The 16137-nt window shown below is 41.5% G+C and overlaps 1 protein-coding gene across 1 annotated transcript in view; it reads left to right on the top strand.

Annotated features, from left to right (window-relative positions):
* LOC124795954 (dynein axonemal heavy chain 6) overlaps positions 1 to 16137 on the top strand; it is a 1096896-nt gene that overhangs the window by 92239 nt on the left and 988520 nt on the right. Inside the window, exon 4 of the mRNA XM_047260034.1 lies at positions 4878 to 5073. Coding sequence (XP_047115990.1) covers positions 4878 to 5073 — 196 coding nt within the window. The remainder of the gene's footprint in view (positions 1 to 4877; positions 5074 to 16137) is intronic.

The following is a 16137-nucleotide window of genomic DNA, read 5'->3' on the forward strand; positions in this document are numbered from 1 at the left end:
AGTAAAAAGTACAGATTATGTTGAAGCAATTGTTGAGCTAGAACTAAACAAAGTGACAAGCGATGTATTAAAATTGAAGAAATAAAGGAAAACACTTCTTTTATTACTATCAATTTTATTTTTTATGTCCTTCTTCTACCTCTTGTTTATAATTTTGAGCGTCACTAGTAGAGCAAGAATTTTTTGTAGTATCAACAAGAAAAATATTTACATATTTGTGTAATGATAAAGGGTAAAGTGTGTAAGAAAATATGTAAATATCACAAAAATATTCTATTAAATACTTGACATTAAACGATAAATCAACTGAAATTATCTTCAGAATTGCACTGTAGCCTACTATATTATCTTAACATGTACTTAAACATCTTTGAATGAAAAGTTTGTGAAAAAGGTATGCTGGAATTTTAGGTGATGAAATATTCCTGGAAATGTGTTGGCTGGAGCATCTGCTTCTTTCACTTTTAGGGTATTCCAAATACACTGGTGTCCAAAATAAAAGCAACAAACTGCTATGTCCCAGTGTTGTTTCTAATTCACAGTATAATCATACAAAAGTCAACAGATGTCTGTACAATCATGTTCTTCATGGAAGATGGCATTCCAGTCAGTGGACAACCACATCAATGATGACATCAGAGCACCTATCAAATGGGGTAGTGTCTTCTGTGTAGTCCCATATCCACAATCACTACGTATACAGTCACAGACAGCGCAGTATGGCACAAAGAAGACCCATACCAGACTCTCTGTTGTGGAATGCTGTAAGAATAATGGAAACAGGACAGTCGAGACCCCTACCAGACTCTCTGTTTTGGAATGCTGTAAGAATAATGGACACAGGACAGTCGCAAACTGATGTGTCCTGAAGGCTTAATGTGAATCATTCTGTTATTTCTCAGATGTGCTTACAATTTATAGAGACTGAAACGGTATCCCGGACACCAGGGCATGGCCGACCACATGTGATATCCAAAGGAGAGAAACATTATTTGACCGTAAGGGCATGACAGTACTGCTTTAGTACTGGATGGCAACTGGCATCGGACCTTGCAACATCCACTGGACATGTTGTATCGAGACAAATGGTGTTCAGAAGGCTTTGGCAGAGTAGCCTTTATTGTCAGAGATCTGTATGTGTATCTCTGGTGCATCGTCACAGAAGGGAAAGTCTAGAGTGGAGTCATCAACATGCCACCTGGATGGTTGAACTGTGGGCCAATATTCTTTTCACAGATGAGTCCCTGTTTGGTCTGGACAGTGATTCTCAACACATTCACATCCGGAGGGAATGTGAAACACAATTTTGGAATCCGAGAATTGTGGAGAGAGACCAATATTGAGGAGAATCCTTAATGGTGTAGGTAGGGATTATGCTGACCACTTCATGAAATTGTATGGGTGAATCGGCAAGATTTAAATGCTGACAGGTATTGCAACAAGATCTTTGTACCTCACGTGCAGTTGTCGTGAGGTGGTGTGTGCCCAAACTTTGTATTGATGGACGATAATGCTCAACCTCATAGAGTATGAGTGGTTAATATTTTCTTGGAAACGGTAGATACAGCATGCATGATATGGCCTGATTGCTCTCCCAATTTGAACCCTATACAGAATGTCTGGGATGCATTAGGGAGACAGGTTGCATCATGTCAGCATCCACTAACCACTCTCCAAGTCTTTCAAGCAGCTCTGCAGGAAGAATGGGGGTTATTGCCTCAACGTGAGACTGATGACATCACTCACAACATGCCTCATCATTGTCAGGTCTGTATTGAAGCCAGACCTGGTAACACCTCTCACTGAGCACATTAACCAATTGTTGGAATGTGTGTGCAAATCCGTTAAGTTGGAAAAAATGAACATTTCTTCTACCAGAATGCATGTTGCAGTTGTTTATGTTCTGTGTTCTTTACAGTGTTTCTACTTTTATCACCTTTTTACACTGTTCTGTGGCAAAATAAATGCAACCTTGCAAAGTTTCTGTTTATTGCTTTAATTTTGAACACCAGTAAAGTAGCAAAAGACAAATAATCTGGATTTCTTGCCAAAACAGTGTCAAACACATTCACTACCCTGTGTCCAGCATCACCTCTAATGTCAGTCAGCTCAGATTTGACATTCTCAACAATTTCTAGTGGTTACTGCAAAGGAAGCCTGGTAGATTTTAATTTTTTAATCCTTCTGGAAAGAAAACCATTGCATTTTCAGTTTTAGTTTCTGCGAAAGCCTTTTTGTGCTTTTCATACTCAGACTTAAGATTCTCTCAGAAATGAATGAGCCGCATATTTCATGGCTTTAAAATGTTCGTTATAAAAACCTGTGGCTTCAGTCCCTGTATCCCATCTCATTAGTACAGGTTCAAGTGACCATGTTAGTTTCAGAAGTGGTTCTCTATAGAGCGATACATGACACAGGGCTTTGAGAAATACTTCCTTGTTGTATGAGTTTATTTTACTTACTTCTGTGTAACTACCATGCACTCCTTCAGTGATATGTTGCAGTGCATGGGTGTGACATGTGAAATAAGTTAAATGCTGACAGAATACCCAAAGGGTAGTTGCTGCCTTCAGCATGTAGGCTGCAGCATCTGAGTACATAACAAGAAATCTTTCTTCTCAAATTCACTTAGACCACTACATTTTAAGACAGTCATTGACAAAAAATTGTATTGTTTAATGATTTGTGTGTTCCAGCAGTTCACAGGAAATCAGTAATGGCTTTTGTGGTTCCTCTCTATTGAGTTCGCTAGCAGTGACATTGTCTGTGGATCTCCTAAATGCATCTGTTGTTTTGTCAATGGCTATCCATATGTGGTGGTTAGTTATACACACTTTTCAGAGCCTCCTGGTAACAAAAATCTAAATAGTTTTCTCTTAATGTCGAGTCATCAGGAACCTGTCAATTGATCTGGAACCTTTTTCCCACTTTGTAGAAGTGTGTAACATTTGAAAATCCAAAGTTTGTACCATGGAATATTCACAGCAACCATAGTGTAGCACATAGCATACAAACATTCTAACATACAAATATTCTACATACAAATTCTACATACAAATATTCTAACATCTGAAGTTGGTGCCATGGAATGTTCACAGCAACCATAGCGGAGCACATATCATACAAAAAAATCATGTGTAAAGTGTTGAGTGTTTTGCATTTGTGCCAATAACATTCACTCCTTAGATGATTGCACTGCTTTGTACATGTGTGTACTGCTACTGCTGAAGTTGGGACTTCGTAGAGCACCTAATCTCCTTATTGCAAGCTTGACTTAGAACAATCTCCCCTCACTTGTGAAAGGATTGTGCATCATAATCCAAGATCTTACTTCAGATGATAATGTTGGTGCATCAGGAGGCATCAGTCTTGAACTCTTGAAGTACTACTTGACAAACTATTTTTGGATTAGTAGAAGTTGATATCTGTCAGAAAATGTTGGGGCACTGGTCTGCTGTTCACCCCACTGCCAGTCTCAACAGCAGATTAAGTCCTTTACTCCACAGAGCAATGGCTGCGATAATGCTACATAATGTATTGGTATCGTATCTTCTTTGCTTTTGAGAAATGAAATTTTGGATCTTAGAGAATTAAGCAGAAGGACAGCTTTCATAAACCAGCTCAATGTACAAAACCCTGTTTTATTGAACTGTAATGTGATTTTTAAAGGCTATTTATTTCCTGTCTTCAGTTTTTATTGTTGGTCTGATTTGGATATTTTTCTAGGGAGAGGCCTATTGAGAGTAAGAAGGGTGAAATGCGATAATATGTAGCACGAAGCTAAGATATGTAAAATATATAATTATAATGATGCATGTAAGAATATGTAATGATGAAATGTAATATGTGAACACCGGCAACATAATTCATGAGCATTTGCAAATTTTACATGCATAAGTGTGAAGGAAAAAAATATGTAATTACACAAAAATCCAGGCCATACTGATGAGTATGCAGTTTTAACATTAATGATAATTTTCATTTCTTTTATCTATTCATTAACACACTGCACTGTAAATGTCGTTATTCAGGGATTGGGAATTCTCTCTCTCTCTCTCTCTCTCTCTCTCTCTGACACACACACACACACACACACACACACACACACACACACACACACACAGCCCAGCACTCATACCAGCTTTTGTACAGATAATTTGTTGTTTCTTATTTTAATCCAGTTTCTCCGGTTTATTTTATCCTCCTCTTATTTCTCTCCCACAGTCAGCACATTTGCTTCTTCTGTTTAAGAATCTTCCAAACCATCTCCTACTCTTCCTCAAAAGGATGGTTTTATTCTTAGGTTATTTATACTTTAGAAGAATCTTTTTCAAACTTTAATCTGTCTCTATGTAGTGTGTTACATGTCCTCACATCAAATCATTTCTTGCTCGTCCTGGCATACAGTACAGTGTATTTCTGGAAAGAACATACTGATTTCTCCTGTTATTCCTCAGAATCTGTTTTCTGTTTTCCTTTCATCTTTAGATGGCTTTTACACATTATTATGATGGCTGATGAGACGGTTCCTCACTTCAAGCCATCAGAGATACCATTACCTTATGCCATTAATGACATAATGAGCTGTGTTTCTTGTTCAAAATATGTGTTGCATAATATACATTATTTAGATTGATACTTGATGTGAATTTAATGTCCATGTGAAATTTAACCGAAAATGTGAAATCTGTTAGTATATTTGGTGGAGCCACACTCAAGCCTTAAGTTCTGGAACAAAAAGAAATTATATGTTAATATTGCAGTGCACAGTAATGACATATCAATCTTACAAAATCTTTGGGAACCTAATTTTAACTTTTTTTTTTGCATTTTTTATTACTATGATTCTTATTATTGTTATTGTTATTTTTATTCAGATAAGCTACCTGTACATACAGCACAAAGAAAAGAGAAGAAGGAGGTTACTGATATTATGAAACCAACAAGCATGCTAGAAGTAGCTGATCAGAGGTCCTTAATTGAATTGGTACGACGTAATAAGAAGATTGGTTTTCTGTACATGACATATGCTGTACCAAGGTCATCCAAATTTTTCACCCCTTACTGCTTAAGGTGAGAAAATCTTTTTAAAATGGTCTTTGAGACAATACTGAGTTTTATATGATTATATGTTGATAGGACAGACTTGATCTACCAGTAAAGCTAATTTGTTTAGTAGGCCCAGCTCGTGAAGCATTTTCTAGTAGCATGTAACAGCAAATAGTTTATAATGTTGCCAAGATGTCACATCCATACTCATAGTACAGGGTAATATTAAGTTAGAGGGCATACTACTTCCATCCGAGAGAGTCTATTATAAGTTGTTATAAATGACTTGTGCCTGGAAGTATGATATTTCTCTGGACTAGATTTGTCCAGGTCGAGTGCCTTCCTGCAGGCAACCGAGTGCTTGCAGGCAATAGTCAGCAGCGTGGGCAAACAGCTGACATGTGAGCAGTCAGGCAGCCAGTCTATACCATACATGACTTTACTGTCCTGGCCTTTGCACCTGCAGGCAGAAGTGGCCAAGTGGTTTTGCAATAGAACTACCTGCTATGGGGCACATACTAGTTGTGCCTGCTTGTAAGCGAACCAATGGGCTCTCCAGGAGAGGCACCACAGGACATTTTAATTTTCACTATCCTAAGTATAGATTTGATAGCTTTCTTAACAAAACATACAGGTTTGAATTCAACAGAGCAAAATTCAGTGTTGTGCGATAAAGGAATGCTGTGTGAAGAGGTGTGGTAATGTGGCCAGTGCTCGTATCCAGTTGGTAGTGTTGTAACAGCCTATTCTAAAGTGTCAGGACTGAGAGATAGTGAGAAAATGAAAACTAGCTCACTCAAATGTTCGATGCTGAGTGTTGATGACATTCCTCTCCTGCACCAAAAAATTCAAACTCTTTAAGGCTCTTGGAAATGTTGAGTGTGTGAATAGGCTGTACATTATCTTTCTATAAGCTGGACCTTCAGTTTGTGTGTTACAGAATTCTCATTGCATTCCGCTGAATTATTCATTTTACTCCAAGGATGAACATTCATTCATTCATGATTTTCCATACATCCCATAAAAGAAGGGTAACCTTAAGAGTGGTGGAATGATTCAAGATATTCGTTAACAGAGATAAGAAAACTGTAGCAATTTGATCTGTACACAGTAATAATAAAATGTCACTATACTGCTTAATGCTGTTCATGTTTTTGCCAGCTACATTTAACTTAAAGATAAGGCTGGTACTTTGAAAAAAGTTGTTGCATCTGCAGTTATATTAAGTAGCTGATGTTTCTCTCCTACCATTAGCTTCACATTTATTTGGTTGCTTTGGTATTTTTCAAAGAAACTAGTTGACCTAGAATTGTAAATACAGAGTCGTGTTTACAATACATTACTACTTTTTATGGAGCTTTACAATGAACATTGCTACTTGTCATGTAAACAGTAGAACTTTTCAATCCATGAACTTAGATATTCAGATAATTTTTAGTAAATTCAGTTGTCATTCTGCAGGTTTTCCTAAAAATGCATGTATTTTGGCACCATATAATTCATCATCTCCATAGATCCTTTTTCTTCTCCTTATGGAGTTGCAGTACCCTGTCACTGAGCAACTGAAAAGCAGAAGGCATCAAAAAACTTTTTACTTGAGGTTCACAACCATGTTTTACAATACAGTGCCTTTCCCTTGGGCGAGCACATTGTGAGCATGACACATGCTGACACCTCAAAGACTGTAACTACACAGCTTCAACTAGAGCACATTAGTAATTTTCAAAGCTTTTTGAAAATCAAGTCAATGGATCCTATGCCCTTGAAGTCTTTCATTGTTATCTCCTGAATGATCAGTTTCGAGGGATTGACAAATGCCTTAACAATGACATGCTCCCATATTGAAGGAACCGTAGCTTTTGACACCTTCTTTGTTTCTCACTCATTGCAAAGTCCCTTCCACTATGACCTGGACATAAAAACTTTTGATGTATTTCTGTAAACTAGTAGCAGCTGATCAGACAGAAATCAAGTGCTAAAACACTCCAGTTACTGTTCTACCCGACACACGGTCAGACCATACAATCAGTATGTGTTCCACACGTTCTTCAAGCATATTGTAATTGTTCATCAAAAAGTTAAGCAGACAGGAAACTATTTCACCTGAGCCTCTTCTTGTTATGGATTCATCCCACAAATTTTCTGTAACATTTCCAGTACCAATATCATGAACTGTGAAACACACGATGACAGCTGTATTAAATGAAACAGCAAGTTTACTGTTAACAGTCACTGTTTATTAATCTCCATGGCGCATTTCAAAGGTTTAAACCTCCATCTCAGGTGGATTTACATTTGTTAGTATGACATTTGTGTGTGTGTTGTGTTACGATTTTTTTGGAGAAACTTGTGGCACTGTTTAGTGGAGAAAACAAAACATTATTTCAGAACATGGTTTTGGGTTTATTTTGACAAAAAATTAAACATATATCTAACAGTAAACATAAAATAAATAAAATACAGTACCTCCAGTGGACACAGGTTCCTTTCACTCTTGTATCACATCACATGTATACTGTCATACTTTGTAAACAAATATGACGTCTGGAAACTATTGGGTGCAAGGATCATATAGCAGAAGAGAAAACATTATTGCAAAGTACAAAGAATATTCATTGTAACAACATTATTACTTTTTTTTTAAGGATTTGGAGGTGTTTGTTTTGAGGTGTCAAATACATGCATTGGAATAAATACTTCAGGTGTTATATGGATCCAATTTTGACAAGTTAAAATAGCTTAAACTTCATACTTGTTTATACAATAAAGTGAAATGTTAAAATAGCTTGAACTTTACATTTGTTTATACAATCAGGTGAAATGTTACAAACTTCAAGTACAATAATCTTATTGGGTACAGTGGTAAAATTATACATAAATAACAATTTTGATTGAGATTCATACATAGATATGAAAGGCTGGAGGCAGAGGGAGAGAAAGAGAAAGTGAGAGGGAAAAAGATGGTGGAAAAAGTGATTTTATGACAGCGAACTTTACATGGCAAGGGGTCTTAAGATTATATCTGTTACATGTAATAACTGCCTAAAGGTTGGGGTAATATATTGGTAAATGCTTTAAAATATGCAGATGGATGTTCAATTTGTGCCAGTAGTTGATGTACATATAGTTTTAAGCTGACAGGGGACACAAGCTGTTGGTGTGATGATATATATGTGAGTGAGGTGTTGCAGTTGCTCTTGGCAGTTGTCATGGTAACATAACTAAATATTAATGGTAAATATCAAGGGGTGTGTGTGTGTGTGTGTGTGTGTGTGTGTGTGTGTGTGTGTGTGTGTGTGTGTGCAATTTTAATGATGTAGGCAGTTGCCAAAAACAGACATGATACTATTGTAAATATTGTCATTTAATATGGATTCAGGTTTTGTTTTTTGGTGTTTGTATATTTGGAGTGTTTCATGGATGACTAGTTATCGATGCTGATACTTGTGTTGTTAACATGGTGTTTTGTTTCATGCAGGTGGGTGGCTATTGCTGATATGTGGTAATTTCTTTTTTTTTTTTTTTTTTTTTTTTTTTTTTTTTTTTAGTGCTACCATGTGTTCTTTGAGCCTACTCTCAAATGATCTGCCTGTCTGGCATATGTAGAAACAGTCACAGTCCGAACATTCAATTCTGTATACACTTGAATGATGAAGTGGGTTTCTTGTGCTGATGTTGTGGGGTAGCTTCTGCCCAATCTTGTTGTCTGGGATAAAGGATATGCTTATGCCTTTTCATTTGAAGACATTGGCAGTCTGATATGAAATGTTACATAGAAAGGGGATTGTATGGAAGATGTTAGTTTCTTTTCGTATTTGCCATTATTGAGTGTATGGGGTGCCTACTATGGAGCTTTTATAGCCATTCACAATAGCTGTTTGTTTTATTATTTCAATTTCTTGATCACATTTGTGTTTGGAGATTGGTAGTTGGATAGCTCTATTGATCATGCACCGGAATGCTGCCATTTTGTGGGCTGTGGAGTGACAAGAGGAGTTGTATATTGTAGTGTGTGTTGTGGTAGGCTACCGATAAATTTCAAACTGATGTCTGTTATTCTTTATTCTAATGGTAAAGTCTACAGCTATCCAAAGCAATCACAACACAAAAAACAAAAAGAAAATGTTATAACCTTTAATCACCAATAATTGCGTGGATATTCAAACACACTCACTTAGGAACAATAGCTCGTTACATGATAACAACTCAGTATCTCTTATTCGACTGCCGTGCCGTGACATGCAGCCGGCGCCATTCGTAGCTTGGTGGCGCTCCCGCACTCAGCCGAGTTGTGGAGCGCCTCTATCGCCGTTTGCGCATACTGTCGTGGCGGCACTGTTAAATGTCATGGCACTGTCACAACACTTTTCCCCCCTTAAAAAAAAAAAAAAAACCACTCACTTCCTTGGAGACATGGACAGTGCAGAGACATCCATGGCCTCTTGTGAAGTCCTGAGAAGATCCCGCGGAGAGACACGAGAGTATGGTCGAAAATGTCCAGGACGGAAGCTCGTGCGTGAACGTGCCTCCTGGACGAGATGATGGGTGCAAACTCTGGAGCAGCATCCATAGGTGTCATGGACCTGGGGGTGTGCTCCAGCGAGATGGGTCCCAGAGAAGGCAGCGTCGCAACTGGGGCCGGTTCCGGCGTACTCAGAAGCGGTAGCGACGATCGGCTGCATCAACACGTATGGTAGATCGGCGGCAGCGACAGGGCTGTCTTCTCGGGCTGGTGGAGGCGAAGGAAGGGGCAGTTTCACCGGCGTGGCCACCACTCGTGGGCGCATCTGGTCGTAATGGCGAACAACCATGCCATCGTCCGTACGTATTTCACAAAACCGGTGGCCGTGAAGAGCCTTGACCACCCCTGGAATCCATTTAGGGCGAGATCCATAACCTCGTGCCCACACGTCGGCGCCCACCGAGTATTTTCCCGCACTAGGGGACACAGCACAAGGCCTGACAGGGTGAAGCAGGTGCAGTAGAGTGCGCGGTTGGCGGCCATGCAAGAGTTCAGCAGGGCTGCGATCACCCAGAGGCGTGAAGCAATAAGAACTCAGAAATTGCAGCAGAGCGTCATCTGTGGAAAAATCGCTAGGGAATTTTTTCATCTGGCTTTTGAAAGTGTGGACAAGGAGCTCGACCTCCCCATTTGATTGCGGATGGAAGGGCGGTGCTGTAACATGATGAATCCCTTTGTCCAGTAAAAAAATCACGGAAGGCCTGCGAAGAGAACTGAGGGCCATTGTCCGTGACGATAGTGGATGGAAGACCTTCTAGCGCAAAGATTTTGGACAAAGCCAGCGTCGTCACCACAGTGGTGGGCAACGGACACAGAACAACAAACGGAAACTTCGAGAAGGCGTCAATCAACAGTAGCCAATAAGTACCGAGGAAGGGGCCGGCAAAGTCAGTGTGCACCCGTTCCCATGGCTGTGCCAGATCAGGCCACGGAGAGGGCATTGTACGAGGTGCAGCCAGTTGTTGAGCACACTGACCACACGCAGCAACCATGTGGGCGATGTCTGAATCAATACGGGGCCAACAAACGTGCCTGCGGGCCAGGGACATAGTCTGAGAAATACCCCAATGGCCTTCATGCAACAGTTTGAGAACATCTTTGCGAAGAGAGGCTGGCACCACGACCCGTGGGGATGCGCCATCCATGGCCAGAAGAACAACACCATCACGAACAGACAGACGAAGGCGATCCGAAGGGGATCCGATGCCCGGCCATTGGTCCTGTCTGGCCAACCCCGTTGAACAGAACCGATCACCTGATGCAGGTCTGGGTCCCGTGCAGCAGCCGACGTGACCTGCGAACCTGTAAGTGGAAAACCCTCGACCGCACGACGTTCTTCCTCATCAATGTGGAATCGAAAACCGGGTCGGGGCCCATCGGCAATCGCGACAGTGCGTCAGCGTTGGCGTGCTGGGCCGTGGAGTGATAGTGAATCTCATAGTGAAAACGAGACGAGTATAAGGCCCAACGTTGCAGGCAGTGAGCTGCCTTATCTGGAAGCGACGCCGATGGGCTGAACAGAGAGACCAGCGGCTTGTGGTCGGTGATGAGGTGAAACTTAGAACCATACAAAAAAACGCTGAACTTTTTTAGAGCATAAATGATAGCAAGCGCCTCCTTTTCGATTTGAGAGTAACGCCATTGGGCATCGTTGAGGGTCTTGGAAGCATAGGCGATGGGTCGTTCCGACCCATCCTCATACCGATGGGCGAGAACAGCCCCTAGGCCATACTGTGAGGCGTCAGTCGCCAGAACCAAGTGCTGACCCGGACGGAATGTGGCAAGACAAGGTGCCGACTGCAAATGAGCCTTCAGGTGGACAAAAGCCTGCTCACACTCGTCGGACCAACAGAAAGGGACGTTTTTGCGTAACAGCTGATGCAGAAGATGAGCTACCGCCGCCGTGGATGGAATGAATTTGTGATAATAAGCAATCTTGCCTAGAAACGCCTGAAGTTCTTTGACCGTAGACGGCCGGGGTAGAGCGTTAATGGCCACAACGTGCTGACGTATAGGACGTATACCCTCACGGGACAAGTGGAAACCAAGATACACAGTGAAGGGTTGGAAGAACTGTGACTTGTCCAGATTGCACCTCAACCCAGCCAAATGCAAAACCCGAAACAGTGAGCGCAAATTGCGAAGGTGCTCCTCAGTGGAGGCCCCCGTGACAACAATGTCATCCAGATAGTTGATGCAGCCGGGAACGGAAGCCGTGAGCTGTTCCAAAAACCGCTGAAAAATGGCTGGCGCGCTAGCGGCGCCAAATGGTAACCACTGGTACTGATACAACCCACAAGGAGTGCTGATGACGAGAAATTCCTTGGAAGAAGCATCCAATGGCAACTGATGGTACGCCTCCGATAAGTCAAGTTTGGAAAAGAACCGGCCCCCAGCGAGCTTGGTAAATAACTCCTCAGGACAGGGAAGAGGATAAGTGTCAATGAGGCTCTGAGCATTGACAGTGGCTTTAAAATCACCACACAATCGCAGACTCCCATTTGGTTTAGAAACCACCACGATTGGCGATGCCCATTCGCTGGAGGTAACAGGAAGGAGAATTCCTGAAGCTGTTAACCTGTCTATCTCAGCCTTGACAGGTGCACGCAACGCCACCGGAATAGGGCGTGCCCGGAAAAACTTAGGGCGAGCTTTAGGTTTAAGAGTAATGTGGGCTTCAAAATCCTTGGCACGACCCAGACCAGCAGAGAACACGGACGAAAATTCAGAATACAATCCATCCAGCTGTTGATACGGAATATCCTCAGATATAAGGTGCACATCGTCATCAATGGAGAACCCGAACAACTGGAAAGCATCATACCCGAACAGGTTTTTAGTGCCCGCATGATCCACCACATAAAACGTAAGGGGCCTAACAACAGACTTGTAGGCAGTGGAAGCATCAAACTGGCCAATGATAGGAATTTTCTGTTTATTATAAGTTGTCAGATTTCGCGTAACTGGAGACAAGGGAGGGGGGCCCAACTCCAAATACTTGCGCGAATTAATGAGAGTTACTGCAGAGCCAGTGTCCACTTGCATGCGAATGTCTTTATCCAGAACACGAACAGTAACAAACAACTTATTTGTTTGAGAAAGCACACAGTTAACATCCATATCCGATGCCTCGTCCTCGTCGACAGGAACTTTAGGGGACTGACACACAGAAGCAATGTGGCCTTTTTTCCTACATGAATTACACGTGGCCCAACGTTTTGGACACGCGGCCCTGTCATGCTGTACGAAACAACGTGGACAAGAAGGAAGTGCAGAACGAACCTGCTTCTGTGGTTGCTGTTTTCGCTGTGAGCGTTGCGGCCCAATGCGATGTTGTGTATGCGAGTGAACCGCCTCCACATCTTCGCTCTCCTGTGAAACAGGCAAATTGTCCATGTCAAAAGTTGACTGTACAGCGCCTACATCACACCACGCGTCTATTTGCGTGCCAGCAGCGTGAGACACTTCAAAGGATTGAGCGATGCTTGGAACTTCCGACGACGACGGGTTTGGCAGTTGTAGGGCACGTTGCCGAACTTCTTTATCAGGAGCAAGCCGTAGAATAGCATCCCTAACCATTGAATCAGCATAAGACTCATGATGAGTGTCCGTGACAAACTGACATTTCCTACTCAGACCGTGTAGTTCCGCCGCCCAAGCCTGGTAAGATTGGTGGGGCTGTTTACGACACCGGTAGAATGCCACGCGGGCGGCAACGATGTGGGTGTTTTTTCGGTAATAGTTAGACAATAAGTCACACATTTCTTGGAAAGACAGAGAGGCAGGTTCCCGCAGAGGGGCTAACTGAGATAGCAGCTAATAGATCCGTGGGGAAATCCAAGATAGAAATAATGACTTACACATAGGAGCGTCGACAACGCTGAAAGCCAAGATGTGTTACCACAAACGCTTCTCATAATCCTCCCAGTCTTCAGCGGCCTCGTCGTAAGGAGGGAATGGGGGCGGAGAAGAGGAAGACAGACGATGAGTAAGCAACGTCGACAACGCCTGAATAGCAGCCGTCAGCTGTGTTTGTTGTTCAATGAGCCCTTGCGTAAGCTGTTCCATGTCTGCCCCATCACGAACACACAAATCCACAACACAGTGAAAATATCCCATCCTCGTCACCAAAAAGTGTTATAACCTTTAATCACCAATAATTGCGTGGATATTCAAACACATTCACTTAGGAACAATAGCTCGTTACATGATAACAACTCAGTATCTCTTATTTGACTGCCATGCCATGACATGTGGCTGGCGCCGTTCGTAGCTAGGTGGCCCTCCCGTGCTCAGCCGACTTGCGGAGCGCCTCTATCGCCGTTTGCGCGTACTGTTGTGGCGGCACTGTTAAATATCATGGCACTGTCACAACAGAAAATAACATCTTCCATACAGTCCCCTTCCTATGTAACAATTCATATCAGACTGCCAATGTCTTCAAATGAAAAGGCATAAGCATATCCTTTACCACAAACAACAAAATTGGACAGAACCTACCCCACAATGTCAGCACACGAAATTCACTGCATCCCTCAGGTGTGTACAAAATTGATAGTTTGGACTGTGACTGCTTCTACAAGGGCCAGACAGGCAGATTGTTTGAGAGTAGATTCAAAGAACACATGGCAACACTAAAAAACAAAAAATACCACACATCGGCAATAGCCACCCACCAGCATGAAACAAAACACTGTGTTAACAACACAAGTATCAGCATCCTATACATCCAACCAAAAGGCAGAAAACTAGACATCCCTGAAACACTCCAAATATACAAACAACAAACAAAACAACCTGAGGGTGTATACGACCTGGGACAACCGGAAGATCCGGGAAGAATCTGGGAATTTTTTCATCTGGGAAAAACCCGGGTATTTTTTAGAATTCTGGGACTTTTTCATTGTTTTAGTTTTCAGTTAGATTGTCATAATTTTGGCTGGTAAGAACCAATATTCTAACAGAGGATATTACTGTTTACTGGTACTGCAGAATAATATTGCAGCAGTAAGATACGAACGAGAGGAAAGCACACCATGTAAAGCCATAGCATGATTAGAGAGAGAGAGAGAGAGAGAGAGAGAGAGAGAGAGAGAGAGAGAGAGAGAGAAACCACTAGGACTTAAGGATTGGAGAAATGTGTACTGTGTCTTACTTGTCTCTTGTCTTTACTGATTTTATGTATCCTATATTTAATTTTATGTAACACAAAACAGCAGGTTACTAGCTAATAGGCAATAAAGAGTGCAAATGTTCTAAAGAGTTCTTGTTTTCCTGGCCGGCTGACTGGGAGCATGTTAGGCACCACAGGACATTTTTAATTCCACTATCCTGAATATAGTTAGATGGCACTCATTGCAAAATATACACGTTTGAATTCGACAGAGTGAAATACAGTGACATGTGAAAGAAGAATGCTGTGTGAAGTGGCGTGACAATGCACTTTGGCACACTAAAGACCAAATAACATGTCTTACATTTCCTTGAAGACACAAGTTTTACGTATCAGACTCTGCAGAAAGATATGCGCTGCAAAATGAACATTTTTTGAAAAGTCTATTTAATTTTTAGCGTCCTACCTCAAACGCTAGAGGAAGGGGGGAGAGGGGACGCCACTATCTAGTATTACCTCGGTTTGGAAATATTGTAGAATCGTAACAGAGCACTCTTGAGTTGTAATGGGGAGGAGGGTAGTCTCCACGTGACCCGTGTTTACGTTTAGTGAGTTTGCTGTTTCCTCTTCTTGTATTACTCTCACGTCAATGAAAACAAAAATAGTTCAAATTGCTCTAAGCACTATGGGACTTAAAATTTGAGGTTATCAGTCCCATAGACTTAGAACTACTTAAATCTAACCAACCTAAGGACATCACACACATCCATGCCTGAGGCAGGATTTGAAACAGCGACCATAGCACCAGCGTGGTTCTGGACTGAGCCGCCTAGAACCGCATGGCCACAGCGGCCTTCTCAAATGAAAACAAAATGAATTTCTGTGGCTGGGGGCTCTCAAGTGAATTAAAATACATTCACATAATTACGGAAGGCTAAAATAAGTTATTAGTTTCAGATTTTATTTCATTTCCACCTTTCTAACAGTCAAGCATTAGTCGCCTTGCAGAACAATAAAGTTATTTTTGCTGGTTTGCTAAAGAAATTTGGCTTTTATTACTCATTTCCGCTGGGGAAATCCATTTATTTGAAACGAAGTGTTTAATTTCAGACTACAGGCTACTTTCAACTGTTTGATGCATTTCAAGTGCAAATTATCATCTTCTAGCACATATGGCATTATGCCATGATAAAGAACCAAACACGTAATGGTATAGTACAGGTACTCCAAGAAAATTTACATCTGAATGTGCACTTTAAGCTGAATCATGCATTTTAGTATGGGTCACAAAATTCCGATACTCTTGGAGTATCCTCTGGTGTCTTATTTCTTTTAAGATGTAATGGAAGATCCTTTAATGTTTTACACATACAATCATATGGGCTACCTGCGTCATTGTAACTGCGCAAGTGTGGTGGCGCCTGTTATTTGGCACTCTCTGGTAACTGATGAA

Source organism: Schistocerca piceifrons, chromosome 4 (assembly GCF_021461385.2).
Source record: "Schistocerca piceifrons isolate TAMUIC-IGC-003096 chromosome 4, iqSchPice1.1, whole genome shotgun sequence".
In the NCBI taxonomy this organism is placed as follows: domain Eukaryota; kingdom Metazoa; phylum Arthropoda; class Insecta; order Orthoptera; family Acrididae; genus Schistocerca; species Schistocerca piceifrons.